At 40.7% G+C, this 20,097-nt stretch overlaps 1 protein-coding gene across 5 annotated transcripts in view; it reads left to right on the top strand.

Moving 5' to 3' along the window:
* ZNF217 (zinc finger protein 217) overlaps positions 1-2,513 on the top strand; it is a 36,596-nt gene extending 34,083 nt beyond the window's left edge. For all 5 annotated transcript variants that reach the window (XM_037811403.1, XM_037811404.1, XM_037811406.1 and 2 more), the window contains 2 exons: positions 284-413; positions 2,193-2,513. In XM_037811403.1, the coding sequence (XP_037667331.1) occupies positions 284-393 (110 nt within the window). In that variant the 3' untranslated portion in view covers positions 394-413; positions 2,193-2,513. The remainder of the gene's footprint in view (positions 1-283; positions 414-2,192) is intronic.
* Positions 2,514-20,097: the final 17,584 nt, after the last annotated feature.

Raw genomic sequence — 20,097 nt, 5'->3', positions numbered from 1 at the left:
GATTTGGTTCATGATATCTATAAGTTTAAAATATTTTATATTGCCCCTTTCTTTTAGCTTCCTGTTGGCTAGATAATTTTAGCCTTATTGACTTAAAAAAGATTCTGTGCAAACAAATTTTTTGCTTAAAAACATTTCACCTATAAGTTTAGAGACACATATATGTGACTTCTATGTTCTGTTAATGTCAGTGTTGGGAATTTTGAAAGTCGACCTCCAACAACTCATATACACCTGCCTAACTGCGTGAACTTTAACTACCTTTTACATTTTTTTCAATCAGGAAAAAGGCCAGTGTCCTATCAACACTTATCTAGCAGCATGTTACAGAAGAGAAACTATGAGAATTTTATTGGGAATGCACATTATCGACCAAATGACAAAAAAACTTGATTTCTTATTTGGGGAAAAAGGTGAGCATGTTTTTAACTAAATATAATGTATTGACCTTATTTAATTGAAAACAAGCCATTTAGCTTAATATAAAGTAAAATTGATTTAAATTTTAGTTTTGATTTCCTTTGTGGGTTTACTTGTGAGGGTGCTGAGGAACTTTGGATATCTGTGATGATGATACCAGTAAAACCAGTAATAATAGCTGGAATTTTACTAATAAGCATTTACTTTGTGCTGCACCTTGAACAAAATGTTTTATAAACATGATCTCATTTAATCCTTTTACAACAGGGTGAGTTAGGTCAGGGAGCAGCACAGTACACCCTCCACCTATTTTTGTAAATAAACTTTTGCTGGAACACAGCCACGCCCATATGTTGGCACATTGGCTGTGATTACTTTTGTGCCGCAGAAGCAGAGCTGGGTGGTTGTGGCAGAGGCTGCAGGCCTGCCAAGCTGGAAGTATTCACTGCTTGGCCCTTCACAGAAAAAGTTGGCCGTCCACTATGTTGGGTGGCTCTGCCCACACTCTTAAGGCAAGGAAACAGACCTGAGTTATGCAACTTGCCCAAAGCCCCGCTTGCCAGAGGGTAGCAGGAGCCTGCCCCCACTGAAGGCTGTGCCCCAGCCCTTCATTTCTGAGCGCCTGTTTAACACCCTTCTAAGTCCTTAGCTGTTGGGTGGGGGGAAAGTGGAAAGGCACTTTGACAAGCATCTAACTGTAGAGTGCCCCACAGTGTAAGACTTAAGTCTTTTACCAATGGTAGGTGCTGTATTTAGTTTACTCAGTTTGGGCAGAGGGCGTGACGTCTGCTGAAGGGTTATACCAGGACTTACTGGTAAAATTGCCTGAAGAGATTGGGGCTCATAGAACAGATTGAGTTCTTAGATAATTCTTATCTTGTAAACCTATCACCATGTACTCACCGACAGCCTTCTCCCTGAGTGCCTGCTGGATGCTCAGGAGGCAGAGATGATGGGGTGCTCAGGGAGATAATGGATGCCAAGACGGTGTTCTCTCCTGGACATCTGTCAGCCTCATGCGGCTTCTACATCCTCTTTCCCACTCAAGTTATTGGAGGCAGAATATAAGTGGATAAAGTGGTATCAGCACAGGACTAAGATGAAATCATAAAAACAGTATGGATGAGAAGGAATAGGTTCTTAGAAACGGATTCCTGGCTATACATACCTTACAGCTGATCTGTCACGGCAAGGGATAACTCCCATTTGCCCACCACTTTCTCTGACCCCCTGAGCGTCCCTGCCTGCAGGTGCCCCTTCCTTTAGCACCCTTCCCGCTGCATCCACTCTGCCCAGCAATCTCTGATACTTCAGGACCAGCTCACTTGTCATTTTCCCATTTGTTCCTTGGCCCTGATACGTGCCCATCACAACGCTGACTATGCTTCTGATCCCTTTGCCTGGGCGTGTGTGTGTGTTTTCTCCCACTCGCTGAGCTCGAGAGGAGGGATTTTCAAATGCCTGCCCGATGCAGGGCTCCAGGCACACCGTTTGCTATATAGGTGGCTTAGTGTAATGACAGGGACTCGCATTCTTGGTTAAATCATCTTGGTTAAGTCACTGTCGGTGTATATTAGCTTTTCCTGCAGAGCTCTTCATTATTTATTTAATTTTCTGATACTTATATTGAAAAATTTTGAGCTTAAATGGAACCCATTGTATTTCTAGGTCCCCTTAGTTCTATTTATTTGTTTATTATACTTTTCTTAAAAAGGAATTTTCTAAACCTCATTCAGTTCTCTTAATCACTTTTTAAACCTCTTTTCCCTTAGGTCTTGATGGATATAAATGCATACTCTCCATGGAATTACATTAGTTCATCCTTTGAGAAAACGAATGGTGAAAGCTACTGAAATAAGCTGTGATTGTACTGTACATATAACACATAAGGAACACTAAAGTTTTGTAAAGTTGTTCTGTTGACTTTTGTACCAAATAGCAATAAAAACTATAGTTGGAACAGTTGGGTTGTACACAAATGGAGACTGGAAATCTCTATTTTGTCCCTGAATAATATTTTTTTTAGAATTGACCAAATAAAGAAGTGGAGTTTTTTGCATACTTGAGCGCTGCTGAAAAGAAATTGTTTGGGTTGAGGGTGGGGTGGGGGGGAAAGTATATAATGCTTGCACCTCAGGTAAAAAAAAAAAATCTGTAAATAGATAAGTTGGAAACCTGCTTGTTTAAATACTGTGTGTGTTTTTTTTCTCTAATGTAGCTCATCACCTTGAGCAGTTTCTGCTATTTGTGCTCTTTCATTTAAAATGTATGTTTTTTTTTAATTCTTAATGATTTGTATGATGTTAAATCCTCCGCAGTCTATTGTTGTCTTAACCAAAATTGTTAAAATTATTGACCCTCTATCAATTGTGCTGCATATATTGAGATCAGCCATTCGGTATTTGGTGCCCTTTTATTGTGAATTTCAGCATGTCAGCTGAGAAAGATGCATTCTTCTTAGCTGCTCCGCAGACTGTCCTGGAACCACCACAACTCTTGACCAAGAGGGTGTGCTTTGTAGGATTTTTAAAGTGTGTTTAAGCAGCATTTCAGAGCAGCCAGATGTTGAGTAAATACCAAACCATATGTAGAGTTATTTAAATTTGTTTTTTATCAAATTAATCATTTTTTGGGGGGGGAGGCAAAATTCGGTGTTTGGGGCCTTTGCCTAAATAAGTATAAAAATATAAACACTTGCTAAATTATACATGTGAATTACAAATACCAGAAGCAGTTTTAAAGGCAATGACAGTTTTTTTGGTAAATCTTAGGTTTGTATTTTAGAAGTCTTGACGTTGTCTGGCACTGGGGTTAACTGTATTAGAGTTAATTATGAACGCATTGGTTCTGAATAAGGAACTGCTGGCTGAGCCTCCTGGGAGTCCGGGGAGAGAGGCTCTACTTCTAGACCTCAGTTGTCTTCCTTCCTTTCCCCGTTTTTGGTTGTTTTGAAGCAGCAATGTTTTTCTCAGTGCATGTGCAATTTGGGTTTTAAAGAGAAGACAGCCACCAGCTGGCTTACTGGGTATTTTAAAGTTCTGTCCCTTTAATGTGCAGTCCATGGCTGTTGATATTCAGGAGTATGTGGGTTAAACAGCCACAAAATATTTTTTAAGAAACTGTTTCAAAAATAAATTTGCACTGTCAGTTTTTCTTGCCCTGCCCTTCTCCATAGAGCAAGTGTAAAGTCCTAAAATAGGAAAACCTGGAAAAAAATCCTGTGTTTTTTTTTCATTATGCAGCATTTGATAGGTCCTTGATACAAGTCTTAACTCCCGTGTTATTAAAGGGAGACCTCAACTGAGATCAGTCTGCTGGATTGCAATGAAGTGCTTCGTATCAGGAAAGTGTACACTATTTACCTTTTTTCCTGTTCACAAGCTGAGCCATATGTACATAATCTAGATTTTGTTTTCATAGTTTTGCACTTTTATAGCCTATTTTTGAAGATTAACACATTTGCAAGATGATTGACTTGATCTTTGCCTAATTCAATGAGTGTTACAGAAAGCTTGCTGTGACTATAAATGTAAATCTTAAAGGGGATATGTGATAATAGAGGGCTGAGATTTAAACCTGTATTTAAAAAAAAAAAAAAAAATCACCAAATCTATTTGAAAACAGCCAGTATATATTATGCTGAAATTCTGGGGGCTTTCAGATTTCTCCTTTCCAACCACATTTCTGAATGCATGAAAATGTCAAAAAAAATTTTTTTTCCACAGCCCTGTACTTCTACAAAGTATGTTTTTGCCCATCAGTATTAACTATTGGGATACTACTGGTTTTATGTTTTGTTTTGTTTTGTTTTTTTTCTTTTGAGGCAACAGTACATATAATAGAGGTACAATTCTTTGGATTTTTGTTTATGTATTTATTTCATTCCAGTTTGATTTATTATAATTGTTGATGCTTAAGTTGTCAAGCAGTAGACTTGACTTGTTTTATTTATGATATAGTTCAGCTTAAAGTTATGTTATTATATGTGGATGTAAATATAGATTTGGTGTTTTGCAGTCTTGGGTTTTGGTCATTATTGTGTTTCTGGTTTCTGATTTTGTTTTATGTAACTTTTTAGAAAATGGGCTTCACCCATACACAGAAGTAGAGAGCTGAGTGTTACGAGCCCTCTTGTGCCTGTCAGTTGGCAGTGTTTTGCCAATCTTGTCCCAACTCCCCCCACTGGAGTATTTTAGGGCAAATCTCAGACAGGATATAATTTCATCAGCAGGTATCTGTAACAGAGAAGGACTTTTAAAATAAACTGAAGCCCAAAATAGCATCATCACACCTAACAATGGGCAATGATTTCTTATAACTCAAATTCTATCTTGTCCTAGTCCGTATTTCCTGGTTGTCTCAGAAGTGGCCTCTGACAGTTGGCATTCTGCAGTGAGGATCCAAAAACACTGTGTTCGGCTGGTAGATTTCTAACATCTTTTTTAATTTAAAAAATCTGCCTCCACTTCGTGACATTTTATTTATTGAAGGAACTGGGTCATTTGTCCTGTAGAAGTCCTCTCATTCTTGCTTTCATTTATTTGCAACTTTGTGATTTCATTTAACCCATCCTCTGTCCTGTAAAGCGGTATAATACATCTTGAGGCTTAATGTACATTCAGGTGCAATTTTTTTTTTAGGGGAATTGTGACTCTGTAGATCTTATTTTGCCTCTGTGGAGACATTCAGTATCAGCTTTCCTATCTGTAGTGATTTAAGCTTGATTGGTGGGTTCAGGTGATGTCAGACCAATCCAGCCATCATAAAGTTACCCCTCAGCTTTTCTCCCTATGATTTTAGCCTCCACTGATGATCACAAAAGGAGTGTTCGAAAATTGAAGAATTTTAATTAAATTTATCATTCCTTCTGCATTTAGTAGTTGATTTATAAAAAAGACCTTTCTTGAGATTAATTGGTTTCTATGAAATACAGCTTGAATAAAAAAGGCAGTAGAGATGTTTGATTCTTCCTTTTGATTTATCAACTTTCAGAATAATGCATCGGCACCTAGACCAGTGAATTTCTTTTTAAAATGTTCAGAACTCATGGATCCACTCATTTGATGTGTGCTAAGCAACTGCAGTCAGTATCTGTTAGGCTCACATTCTTCCATCTTTGGCCAGTGGGGAGGAGGGGGTCCTTCAAATTGGCTCTTAACATTTATTGGACAGCAGTCTGGTAGCCTCGAAACCATACGTTACCGGATGCTCCAGGCTCTTCTTGTGTGTTTCCTGATCCAGACTTGAAAACAGTTCCTTTCTCCAAGGATCCTGGCTTCATTTTGTGGGAAATGATCCTTGGAAATGATGACGTGGGGATAAGGGTGCTGGTTGCTACTGCATTGCTTGAGCTTCTGGCCCTTTTTGATGGAAATATACCTTTTTTAAAACTCAATTTTATTGAGATATATTCACATATCATACAGTCATCCAAAGTGTATAATCAGTTCACAGTGTCATTCTGTAATTGTGCGTTCATCACCACAATTAATTTTTGAACATTTTCATTGCTGCAAAAAAAGGTAAGAATAATAAAAATTAAGGTTAAAAAGATAAACCTAAAACATCCCATCCCCCATCCCTCCCTATTATTCATTTCCTTTTGTCCATACACTGGATAAAGGGAGTGGGAGCCACAAGGTTTTCACAATCACATCGTCCCACAATGTATGCTATATAGTTATACAGTTGTCTTCAAGAATCAAGACTACTGGGTTCCAGTTCCAAAATTTCAGGTATTTCCTTCTAGCTATTCCAATACACTAAAACTAAAAAGGGATCTCTATATAACACACAAGAATATCCTCCAGAATGTCCTCTGGGCTCCATTTGAAATCTCTCAGGCACTGAAACTTTATAATTTCATTTCTCTTCCCCCTTTTGGTTAAGAAGTCATTCTCAATCCCTCGATACTGGGCCAGGAACATCCCTTTTGCCAGGGACATTTACACCCCTGGGAGTCAAGTCCCACATAGTGGGGTGAGCAGTGAGTTTACCTGCAGAGTTGGCCTGGAGAGAGAGGCCACATCTGAGCAACAAAAGAGGTTCTCTGGAGGTGACTCTTAGCACAATTGTAAGTAGGCTCATCCTCTCATTTGCGGTAAGAAGCTTCATAAAGACAAGCCCCAAGACTGAGGGCTCAGCCTTCTAAATTTGTATGCTTGTGAGAATATCAGTAATTCCCCAGGTAGGGAAGTTTAGTATTTCCACATTTCTCCCCAGTCCCTCAAGGGTGTTTTGCAAATATATTTTTATTCTCTGCCCGAATTACTCTGGGATGTTTCGGGGCTTCACACTAACCTGTACAAACCAACCAGCTCTCACTCCCTATTCAAAGTTCCATATAATTACGGTGTTTGAATAAACTGACAATACAAGTTAAATTATATAGTGTACTACAGAAAGTACAGATTTTTCACCTAATAAATATCTCTTCCTTTGGTCTCATACTGAAGTTGAAGTTTTGAAACACCATTCCTGGTATAATCACATAGCTATGCCTTCACCGCCACAGTCTATAAGAGGACAGTTCCATTTCTTCTGCAAAGAAAGAAGAAGAGAAAAAAGAAAAAGTAAAAAAGAAAAAAGAAAAAATGACTAAAAAAAAATAAGTAAATAAAATTAAAAGGTCAGACAACAATACCAATGCCAAGAATCCCATATCCCTTCCTTATATACCCTTATAGACATTTAGTTTTGGTATATTGCCTTTGTTACAATTAATGGTGTTCTAGTTTGTTAATGCTGCAGAATGCAAAACACCAGAGATGGATTGGCTTTTATAAAAAGGGGGTTTATATGGCTACACAGTTACAGTCTTAAGGTCATAAAGTGTCCAAGGTAACACATCATTAATCGGGTACCTTCACTGGAGGACGGCCAATGGTGTCCGGAAGACCTCTGTTAGCTGGGAAGGCACGTGGCTGGCATCTGCTCCAAAGTTCTGGTTTCAAAATGGCTTTCTCCCAGGATGTTCCTCTCTAGCAAGCTTGCTCCTCTTCAAAACATCACTCACAGCTGCACTGAGTTCTGTCTCCCTGAGTCAGCACATTTATATGGCTCCACTGATCAAGGCCCACCCTGAATGGGTGGGGCCACACCTCCATGGAAATATCCCATCAGTTATCATCTACAGTTGGGTGGGGCGCATCTCCATGCAAACAACCTAATCCAAACTTTCCAACTTAATCCCCACTATTATGTCTGCCCTACAAGATTTCATCAAAGAATATGGCTTTTTCTGGGGGACATAATACATTCAAACTGGCACATTCCACCCCCTGGACCCCAGAAAAACATATTCTTTCCAAATACAAAATACATTCATCCCACAATACCACAGAAACTTAAATCATTTCAGTAACAATAGTTAAGTACAAAATCCCATCAAAATCAATTTAGGTGTGGTCAGTCCTAAGGCATAATTCTCCTCTAGCTGTGGATCTGTGAACTTAGAACAAGTTATATGCTTCCAATATACAAAGGAGGGACATTCATAGGATAAACATTCCCATTCCCATAAGGAGAAACTGAAAGGAAAACAGGGTTAACAGGACCAAAACAGTTCCTAAAGCCTGCAGGACAAATTCCATTGGACTTCAAAGTCTGAGAGTCATTTACAGAACAATGTTGCATCCTTGGGGCTTGAGAGAGCAGGAGCCTAACCCTTCCTAAGGGCCTTTTTGGCAGCCCTTTCCTCTCCAAACACTTAGGTGAGTGCTCCAACATATCCACACATTGGGGAGACCACCTTCTCGGCCCCACACTCCTCAAACCTCGGGGCAGCTCCCAGATTCCCTTCCATCTCCGGGGCACACGCTCAACCCCTTCAGAACAGTGTGGTGGCAGCCAGGCTCTCCCCAATACCCTGGGAATGTGCTCCGCCCTCTTTGGGACCTCAGATGGCAAAACTCTTCCAGAGCATCAAGGCGGAAAGCCCGCCCTCGACCTCCAGGGCAAACTCACCCTTTCCATGCATGTGGGCTGCTCCGCTCTCCCAGCCTGAGACCTCTTGACTCCAGACCTCAACCTCCATGGCTCTGTCTTTGAAGAAATTTTTCCTTTATTTTTTTTCTTGTCTGTCTCCTCTAGTCTAGACTGGCAATGGCTCCGTCTATAAAGATCTCGCAAAAATTCTGTTGGCTTTGCATGAAGCATGCAGGGGTCAAAGCCATCAGACAATAGGACTTTCCACAAATCCTTTCTGCTTAACTCCTTTTCCAATCTTGGCTTGTACTGAAATGGTGGCTGGGTTCCATGTTTGGTTACATCCCCACGTTGGGCTGTAGCTTCTGGGATTCCACCCCTTGGAAGCCTGGAATTTTCCAAGCCATCAGCTTCTGGTTTCTTTGAACCCAAGAGTTCAGTTCTAAGTTTATCTCTCTCCACTCGCATTTTACTATAAGCTGCAAGGAGAAGCCAGGATACATCCTCCACATGTAGTCTGGAGATCTCCTCAGCTAAGTATTCCAGGTTGTTGCTTTCAAATTCCTCCTTCCATCTGACACCAGGACTCAATTTTGCCAAATTCTGTGCCACTTTAAAACAAGGATCACCTTTCATCCAGTTTACAACAACAGATTCATCATTTCTATTCAAGGCCTCATCAGAAGTATCTTTAGAGTCCATATTTCCACAAACAGTCTCTTTAAAGCAGTTTTGGCCTTTTCTATCAAGCTCCTCACAATTCTTCCAGAAACTTCCCCTTATCCATTTAAAAAGCCGTTCCAACATGTTTGGTATTTGCAAACTCAGCAGCAAAAGCACCCCACTTCTCTCGGTACCAAAATCTGTTCTAGTTTGCTAATACTGCAGAATGCAAAACACCAGAGATGGATTGGCTTTTATAAAAAGGGGGTTTATTTGGCTACACAGTTACAGTCTTAAGGTCATAAATGTCCAAGGTAACACATCAGTAATCGGGTACCTTCACTGGAGGATGGCCAATGGTGTCCGGAAGACCTCTGTTAGCTGGGAAGGCACGTGGCTGGCATCTGCTCCAAAGTTCTGGTTTCAAAATGGCTTTCTCCCAGGACGTTCCTCTCTAGCAAGCTTGCTCCTCTTCAAAACATCACTCACAGCTGCACTGAGTTCTGTCTCCCTGAGTCAGCACGTTTATATGGCTCCACTGATCAAGGCCCACCCTGAATAGGTGGGGCCACACCTCCATGGAAATATCCCATCAATTATCATCTACAGTTGGGTGGGGCACATCTCCATGCAAACAACCTAATCCAAACTTTCCAACTTAATCCCGACTATTATGTTTGCCCCACAAGATTTCATCAAAGAATATGGCTTTTTCTGGGGGACATAATACATTCAAACTGGCACAGATGGTAACATATTTCAATGTTACTGTTAACTATAGACTGTAGTTTGCATTGATTGTATTTTTTCCCTAATACCATCCCATTTTTAATACCTTGCAAAGTTGACATTAATTTGTTCTCCCTCATGTAAAATTATTGTATTGGTACATTTAATCACAATCATTGACCACTGTAGGTTTCACTAAGTTATATAGTCCCAGTCTTTACCTTCTATCTTTCCTTCTGGTGTCATGCATACCACTAACTTTCCTCTTTCAACCGTACTCACAGTCATCTTCATTTAGTGTGCTTAAAATATTGTGCTGCCATCACACAGTATTGTGCTATCCATTTCTGGATCTGTACAATGAATCCTTTTAAATGTTCTGTACTCCTTCAGCATCAAATGCTTGATCTCTACCCTCTTTCTGTCTCCTTCATTTCTACACTCTTCTCCAAACCTCTTTCTCCTGTTTTTTCCTATGTCTGTGGCACTCACTTGAATATATCTTGTACAGGAGTTCTCCTGTTCAAGAACTCTCAGTGTCTGTTTATCTGTTAATATTTTAAACTCACCCTCATTTTTTTAAAAATATTCATTTTATTGAGATATATTCACATACCACGCAGTCATACAAAACAAATCGTACTTTCGATTGTTCACAGTACCATTACATAGTTGTGCATTCATCACCAAAATCAATTCCTGACACCTTCATTACCACACACACAAAAACAACAAGAATAATAATTAGAGTTAAAAAGAGCAATTAAAGTAAAAAAGAACACTGGGTGCCTTTGTTTGTTTGTTTCCTTCCCCCATTTTTCTACTCATCCATCCATAAACTAGACAAATGAGAGTGTGGTCCTTATGGCTTTCCCAATCCCATTGTCACCCCTTATAAGCTACATTTTTTTTTTTTAAATCTTCATTTTATTGAGATATATTCACATACCACGCAGTCATACAAAACAAATCGTACTTTCGATTGTTTACAGTACCATTACATAGTGGTACATTCATCACCCAAATCAATCCCTGACACCTTCATTAGCACACACACAAAAATAACAAGAATAATAATTAGAGTGAAAAAGAGCAATTGAAGTAAAAAAGAACACTGGGTACCTTTGTCTGTTTGTTTCCTTTCCCTATTTTTCTACTCATCCATCCATAAACTAGACAAAGTGGAGTGTGGTCCTTATGGCTTTCCCAATCCCACTGTCACCCCTCATAAGCTACATTTTTATACAACTGTCTTCGAGATTCATGGGTTCTGGGTTGTAGTTTGATAGTTTCAGGTATCCACCACCAGCTACCCCAATTCTTTTTTTTTTTTTTTTAATCATCATTTTATTGAGATATATTTACATACCACGCAGTCATACAAAACAAATTGTACTTTTGATTGTTTACAGTACCATTACATAGTTGTACATTCATCACCTAAATCAATCCCTGACACCTTCATTAGCACACACACAAAAATAACAAGAATAATAATTAGAGTGAAAAAGAGCAATTGAAGTAAAAAAGAACACTGGGTACCTTTGTCTGTTTGTTTCCTTCCCCTATTTTTCTACTCATCCATCCATAAACTAGACAAAGTGGAGTGTGGTCCTTATGGCTTTCCCAATCCCCTTGTCACCCCTCATAAGCTACATTTTTATACAACTGTCTTCGAGATTCATGGGTTCTGGGTTGTAGTTTGATAGTTTCAGGTATCCACCACCAGCTACCCCAATTCTTTAGAACCTAAAAAGGGTTGTCTAAAGTGTGCATAAGAGTGCCCACCAGAGTGACCTCTCGGCTCCTTTTGGAATCTCTCTGCCACTGAAGCTTATTTCATTTCCTTTCACATCCCCCTTTTGGTCAAGAAGATGTTCTCCATCCCACGATGCCAGGTCTACATTCCTCCCCGGGAGTCATATTCCACATTGCCAGGGAGATTCACTCCCCTGGGTGTCTGATCCCACGTAGGAGGGAGGGCAGTGATTTCACCTTTCAAGTTGGCTTAGCTAGAGAGACAGGGCCACATCTGAGCAACAAAGAGGCATTCGGGAGGAGGCTCTTAGGCACAACCATAGGGAGGCCTAGCCTCTCCTTTGCAGCAACCGTCTTCCCAAGGGTAAAACCTGTGGTAGAGGACTCAACCCATCAAACCACCAGTCCCCTATGTCTGTGGTCATGTTTATAAGCTACATTTTTATATAATCATCTTCAAAATTCATGGGTTCTGGGTTGTAGTTTGATAGTTTCAGGTATCTACTGTCAGCTACCCCAATTCATTAGAACCTAAAAAGGGTTGTCTATATTGTGCATAATAGTGCCCACCAGAGTGACCTCTCGGCTCCTTTTGGAATCTCTCTGCCACTGAAGCTTATTTCATTTCCTTTCATTTCCCCCTTTTGGTCAAGAAGATGTTCTCCATCCCATGATGCCGGGTCTACATTCCTCCCTGGGAGTCATGTTCCACGTTGCCAGGGAGATTCACTCCCCTGTCACTCTCATTTTTGAAGGATAGTTTTGCTGGATATAGGATTCTTGGTTGGCAGCTTTTCTCTTTCAGTATCTTGAATATATCTCCATGGTTATCTGTATCTCCATGGTTTCTGCTGAGAGATCTGCACTTAGTTGTATCGAGCTTTCCTTGTATGTGATGGATTGCTTTTCTCTTGCTGCTTTCAGAATTCTCTCTTTGTCTTTGACATTTAAAAATCTGATTAGTAAGTGTCATGGAATAGGTCTATTTGGATCAATTCTGTTTGGGGTATGCCGCTCTTCTTGGACCTGTAATTTTATGTCTTTCATAAGAGCTGCGAAATTTTCATTGATTATTTCCTCTATTGTTCTTTCTGCCCCTTTAGCCTTCTCTTCTCCTTCTGGGACACCTACAACACATATATTTGTGTGCTTCATACTGTCATTCAGTTCCTGAGATCCTGCTCATATTTTTTCCATTCTTTTTCCATCTGTTCTTTTGTGTGTAGGATTTCAGATGTCCTGTCCTCTAGTTGTGATTCTTCCTTCTGCCTCTCCAAGTGTGTTGTTGTGTGTCTTCATTGTGTTTTTCATCTCTTCTATTTGCCTTTCATTCCCATAAGTTCTGCCATTTGTTACTTCAAGTTTATGAATTCTTCCTTATGGTCACTCAGTGTCTTGTTTATTTCCTTCATCCCTTTTGTCACATTTTCTTTCAACTTCTTGCTTTGATTTAGAAGAGTGAGCATCTTTTTTAGTTGTTTCAACTCCTGAGTCTCAGTTGAGTTGTTAGTTTTTTCCTTTGGGCCATATCTGTATGTTTTCTGGTCTGGCTTATGATTTTTTGCTGTCTAGGCATATGATTTTCTTGATTAGCTTATTCTGGAGGTTGTTCTCTCTTTTGCCTAGGGTTTTCTTGTTGGTTTTCTTTGATCTCTTTCTTTTCTTTGTTTCTCTTGCTTCCAAGTTATCAGATTTTTTCTGATCCCTAGTCTTCCCCTTAAAATCAGGTGTCCCCTGTGGCCTGCCACAGGGATGGTAGGTAGGTACTGGGCACCCCAGCAACCCCAGCAAATCTGCTGGCTTCCAGAGGTGCTTTGTCTTCTGCTGGCCAGTAAGACCTGGGTTTGTTTTAGAGCCCTGCTTTAACAGTTGAGTCTTCCACATTTCTCAGCCAAAACAGGTCCAGGTTTCTGTACCAGACATGTAGACCATTTCCTGTGGTCCTAAGAAAGGGTTTGGAGCATCTTTTTAAAAGTGTTTCAATTCCCTTGCACTTTCCAGTCTGTCCAGCAGATGGTGATGTTTGGTAACTTAATCATCTTCAGAAGCTGCTTTGCCTCTGAGCACAGACTGTGTCTACACAGGTGAGCTGAAACTGTGGGATTCCTATGCCCTCACTTTGCCAGCCACAATCTGGCTTGATGTGGGCCTACATCTGTGGCAAATTACATCCTCATCTGGCCTAATACTCCAGCCATCCCCAAGGCAAGGAAACAGCCGCTGGCTGATGCTTCCCTCAAGGGTGGCGGAAGGGTTTTAAGACCTGGGGCTGGAAACACAGTCTCTGTCTGCGTTTTCTCAATCTCTTTGTCCCTCACTGAACTGGGCCTTGTGATGTCCTTCCCAGTCCCCTGGGTCTTCAGATGATGGGGGTATGTCTCACTGCTGGTTGAGATTTTATTGTCTGTGCCCATAGTGGGAGGTTCCCTATCTGCTGCTTCTGTGCCTTTCCCACATGAGACAGAGTGAAGAGGAGGGGAGAGGACTGGCTGGTCCGGGATGGAAGAATCCTACCTGATATTTCTTCTTTTACTTCAATTCTGCATCTGCAGGGTCCTTCTCCAGTCTATATCCTCCGCCAGAGTTTGAAACAATTCAGAATTATCCTTTTTTGTTGTTGAATCTCTGGAGAGGAGTTTTCAACAGCTGTTTACGTCTCCATGTTGATGACATCACTCCCCATAGTATACTTTTTAAAGAAAAAATTCCTCATTGAATTGAATTCATGTTGCCATTTCCAATTCAAATTTAAGATGATAGAATTTTCATGTAGAATTTTACTTAAGCTGAAAACCTTGGTTCTGATGACATCAGCATAATAACTGCTATATCCTACTAAATATAACAACTAAAAAATTACAATACCAGTATTATTAATGATTACTAAATGAAGATTTAAGTTTTTTACTGTTTATTTGTTTGTTTGTTTTGGTGGTTCTATTTGTCTATAGCAGTGGTTCTCAAATTTTGGACCCTAGACCAACAAAATCATCACTGGTAACTTGTCAGGAATGCAAATTATCAGGTCCACCCCAGACAGTCAGGACCCCTGGGGGAGGGGCCCAGTAATCTGTTTTAACAAGTCCTCCAGAGAACACTGGTCTATATTTTGTAAATTCCACTAGAGGATAGTATAGGTATTGTATTCTAGAGTCAGTTGAAATAAATTTTATGTGTGTGGGTGTGCCATGGACTTACACAGCTAGAGTCACTCTTTACCATCATTAGATGCTACTTTGCTTTTTAAAGAATATATAATTTCATTATGGAAAATAGTTTCAAAGTCAAAACTATAAAACAAGGTATATTGAGAGAAATCTAGCTTTTCATCCCATTCACCCTGCCCCTTCTCTTCTGTAAGTAACCATTTTCAAAAATCATTTATTTGGTTTATTCCATTGTTTCTTTTTGAAAATATAGGCATAGTTGTATGTTTATATTCCCTTCTTTTCTTAAATTCAAAGGAACATATATTGCACACACTAGCACAGGCTGATTTTTAGAATATTTCTTAAAATAGAAGAGCACACTTTTCTCCTGAAAATAAATGACTCCAAGAAAAATATGTAATTTGAGAGGCGACGGACGGATGGCCTTCTGTCTGTCTGCTTTGATTCATTCACCACGGGGCTTGTGCTGGTAACAGAAGTCACAATTCCTACCCTCATGGAGCTAATCTCTGTGTGGGTGCAAGTGGCAAAAGACAGACTGAAAGCAACTCAATGGACCCAATTATGACACGTGGCAGTAAATGCTGGGAAGGAAACCGGTGGAGAGCAGGATATTGTAGAATTCATGTGAGCTGGGTGGTCAGGCCAGGTTCTAAGCAGTGACCTAAGAATCAAAGGAGCTGGCAAAGCAATGAGAAGGGTGTCTTTTGACGACACCTCAGGCACGGGCATGGCTCTGAAGTTGGACGGAGACCTCAGAAGGATGCCAACTGGGTTAACTAGCAGGCATCTCAGCCTTGGAGCTGTTGCCATTGGGGCCAGGTAAGTTTCTTCCAGGGGCTGACCTGTGCATCGTAGGATGTTTACCAGCATCCTTGGCCTCTATCCTCTAGATGCCAGTAGCACCCTTTTCCCCCAGCTGTGACACCCAAATACACCTGCAGACACTGCCACATGTCACCGCCAGTAAGGCGCAACATCACCCCTGCAGGAGAACTGCTCCCAGGAAGACCTGTCAGAGACAAGTTTGGAGGCGTCACACAAGAGTCAAATGACACGGTGACCATTTGGAGTTTGTCTAAGTACAGTTTCGGGAGACTTTGAAGGTTTTGGGGAGAGAGTATGGTCAGATTTATATTTCAGAATAATTCTGGGCACTGCGAGGAAATAGATCAGAAGGGCAGCAGTGGAAGTAGAGATGTCCAAATTCTTTAGTATTCCAATATCAGAGTGATAAAAAAGACTCAGAAAAAATCATACAGGGGTAATCACTTTCATGCATTCCAGCCTTTTCCCTGCACAATATCTGGTACAGTTAGAATTCAAAAATTAAAAAAAAATTTTTTTTAAATTGAGATCGTTCACATACCATACAACTATCCAAAGATCCAAAGTGTGCAGTCAGTTGCCCATGGTACCATCATACAGCTGTGCATCTACCACTTTTTTTTTTCAATTTTTAGAACATTTTCATTACTCCAGAAAAGAAATAAAAACAAAAAAAGGAAACTCAAATCCTCCCATACCCCCAACAATTCGAAATTTTAATGTGAAGATGTGAAGAGGCTGGCAACATCTTAGCCTGGATTCGGTAAGTGTTAGAAAAGAGAGCTTGATGTTAAAAGAACTTGAACAGGCAACAGCCCAACATGGGACAATATCAGCAAGTGAGAGCTGGACTTCGAGGGATGCTCAATGCCCTAGTTATACAGGTGGGGAAACTGGGGTCCCCAAAAAAGCTGCAGTGGTTTCCCAAGGCCAGACACCTTTGCGGGGCATTGGTGGGGAGGTGGCTGGCTCCACTGCTGTGCCTCTCATCCCACTGAGCTGTTTCCAAGGGCAGAGGGAATGTGTGGGGATTCAGGTTGATTTTTAGTCTGGTTATCCCTGGACCTTCCTTAAGTACCTTCGAACTTGGATGTTTGTGGTGCTGGGTGACATCTGTGTGGCAGTGTCTGAACTTGGCAACCCCACATTAACATGAGAATTTTAAGTTTCTCATATGGATGTTGGCATATGTCGTGACAAAAGATTTCCAATCTGTGAGTTTATAGTCATCAAAAAAGGAGAAAGAAAAATCACATTTCTTACCTGTCCTTTACCCTTATTCACTATAGCAAAGTTTTGTGATCACATTTGCAATATACATCAAACTCCTGAACATCTCGCTTTTACAGACAGTGCACATCAGAATCACCTGACAAACTTGGTAAAAAGACAGATTTTCAAGCACTGTCTCCCAGATTCTCTAAGACATCTCATATTTAACCAAGTGATTTTTATTTACCTGAAAGTGTGAGGAAGTGTAATTTCCTAACCCAAGCTTTCCAGGTATTCTATTTGGAATTCCAAGTGACCTACAATAGCTTTCAACAGATAACTGTAATCTCACAAAAACAAATATTAAAAATGTTTCATTTATTGGGTGCTGGACCCTGTTCAAAGTGCCTACATATCTTTTCAGTTTAATGAATTAATTCCATCCTCAGTCCACCAGGGATTTTCTCTTTCTCTCTGGCAGCCCCAGGTAGGGATTTTAGGAATGGATTGATCTTTTCCTTCCTTATCTCTCAATGAGCCAGGGGACAGAGATGAGCTGTCTGCCTGTGTTGGATCCTCAGGGATCTCGTCCAGTGGCATCTCAAACCCCGCCTCTGCCCCAGAAGCTCTGACGTGTCACACATAACCTCCTGCCTGATAGCTCCACCATGATAGCTAACTGGCACCTGAAGTCTATGAGCCCCAAATCCAAGGCTGCCCAGCACCCGCTCTCTGCCCCAGCACCCACCCTAGCCTGTCTTCTCCATGCCATCCAGTGGGCCAGAAATTTTACAGTTTTTGTCGACTCCTGTTTCCCATTTCCCCTTCCAGTCTAAGAGCAAACCTGTGGTCTCTATTCCTTTCAAATATACCCAGGAATATAGACTTTTCTCATCCTCTCCATTGTGATCACCCTAGACCAAGCTGCTTATTTTTTACCTGGATGACAGCAAGTGCCTCCTTATTGTCTCCCTGCTTCCCATTGAACCTCCACTCCTTCAGTCTCCACACAGCTGCCAAAATGATCCTTTAAAAATACAGATAATTTTATTACTTGCCACCACCCCTGTCCTTGCTCGAACCCTCCAATGCTTTCATATCAAGCATGGACCAGAACCCCTACACTTGCCGTGGCTTGCTTACGGTCAGGCCATGCACGATCTGGCTCCTGGCTACCTCTGCACTCTCGTTTCCTATCCCTCTTTTCCAATTTATTAATCAGCAGCCATATGGGATTTGTGTTTCCTCTGGAACTTTCTATGCTCCTTCCTCCCTCAGTAGCTGTGCCCTTTCCTTTCACTGCCTGGTAACACTTTTATCTCAGATAACCCCTGGCCTTCCTCTCCATTTTACTCCAGTGCTCATATGTTGCCTGCCCTAAAGCTTTTTGAGCTCTCTATCTCTCTCCCTGGCATTTTTTTTCATAGTACTTATAACAGTCTGACATATTCGTTTATTTGCTTGTCGGTCTCCCTCAGTTTAACGCGAGCTCCAGGTTGACCTTTGTTTTGTTCGTCAGTGTTTCCCTTGGGCCTAGCATGGTGCCTGCCACGTAGAAGGTGCTCATTTAATATTTGCTGGTAGCATGGATGGACGGATGGACAGACGGCTGGATGGATGGATAGGTGGATGCGTGGAGTGGACGAATGGGTGGGTGGGTAGATGGGTGGGTGGGTGGGTGGATGGATGGATGGGTATATGGATGGGTGGGTGGGTGGATGGATGTGGTTTGCTCTTGCCCAGTAATTCATTAATGACAGGTGGTCTCCTAAAATTATCTTTGAAGAATCTCACACCCCTGAGATAATTTACTTAGTTAATCCATGTAAAGTATTTCTTTCTGTCTAATGCAATAACTTTAGTGCACACTCAATAATTGTTAGTTCTTTATACATTCCTTACACATCATTACACCAAGTGAAAAGAGTTTCACAGAAAGGATGATTCTTGGGTGGGGTGGGCATTTTAGAAAAATAAAAGATAGATAATACCATGGGAGCTTTGCTCTGGAGTATCTGAAAGGCTTTTTGGGTGGGGTGGGGTAGAGGAGGCTGGGAAACAGAGTGTGATGATCCGGTTTTTGGATTTTAAAGATATTGCCTAGGAAAGGTGATCTCCACATCTGAGAGATTTAGACATTCACAAGCCACCGGTATTATAGAAAAGGTTTTTCTTGAGTCACATGCCTGTTCATTTATTCTTCTCCATAGAGAAAGTTTATATAATATGGCCATTCTCAAACTTTTTTGGCTTCAGAGCCCCTTTATACTCTTAAAAATTATTCAGGATCATCAAAACTTTTGTTTATGTGGGTTATATCTATCTATATTTACCATGTTGGATTTAAAACAATTTAAAAAATATTTATTCACTTTAAAGGACCACCAATAAATCCATTTCATGTTGACATAACACATCTTTTAATGAAAAATAACTATATTTTCCAAAGCATGAAAGAGAAATTATGAGAAAAGCAGCACTGTTTTATATTTTTGTAACTCTTTTTCGTGTGTGAGTCAATAAAAGAGGGTTGGATTATCATATCTATTTCTGCATTTAGTCTTTGAGATACGTGTGTCACGTGGCCTCTAGAAAACTCCAGTTGTGAGACGAGTGTGAAAAAGACAAATAACATCTTAGCACTATTATGAAATAATTTTGACCTTGTGGAACCCCTGAAAGGGTCTTGGGAACCCTCAGGGGTTCCTGAACCACATTGTTAGAACCGCTGAAAGAATGCACGTAATTCAGGGCCTTAGCAGAACAGAGATAGTGCTTTAACATCCACTATTTGGTGCATTAAAAAACCTAATTTAAAAATTACAAGCATGATATATCTTTATTAAAAAAGCTAGCTTCATGTAAATTTATACTGTAGGAAGTGAACCTCCCCTCCTCTAAAGATAGCCGCCTTTGAAAGTTCAGAATTTACTGTAGATATTTCTCTATGCCCATGCCACCACTTACAATATTGTTCCCAGAAATAAGGTTTATTATATAACCTTTTGAAAATTGCTCCCCCATTTTATATAATAAGCATTGAACATTTACTATGGGTGGGTGGGGGTGGGAAAGAAGGGAGGGGGTAGCAGTGGGGGAGGGGCAGCACCAAGGGTTTACATACATTATCTGCATGTGGCCGGTATTGTTCATTCTCCCATTTTTCAGATGAGGAAATGGAGGTCCAGGGAAGTTAAGTAACTTGCCCACAATTGGTAAAGGGGTTGAGCTGGGTCTGTGCTTTTATGTTGTAGAGAGCTAGCTGGTCACAGTAGATTTCTCACCTTTGTAAAAGGCAGGCATGTCTGAATTCAGCTGAAGCGGTGACGAGGCTTTGACCCTATTCAGAACCAAGCTGGCCTCTAGTCACAAAGGTGATGCATGGAATGCG

Source organism: Choloepus didactylus, chromosome 19 (genome assembly GCF_015220235.1).
Source record: "Choloepus didactylus isolate mChoDid1 chromosome 19, mChoDid1.pri, whole genome shotgun sequence".
NCBI lineage: Eukaryota > Metazoa > Chordata > Mammalia > Pilosa > Megalonychidae > Choloepus > Choloepus didactylus.
This window is presented reverse-complemented; position numbering and strand designations above follow the sequence as displayed.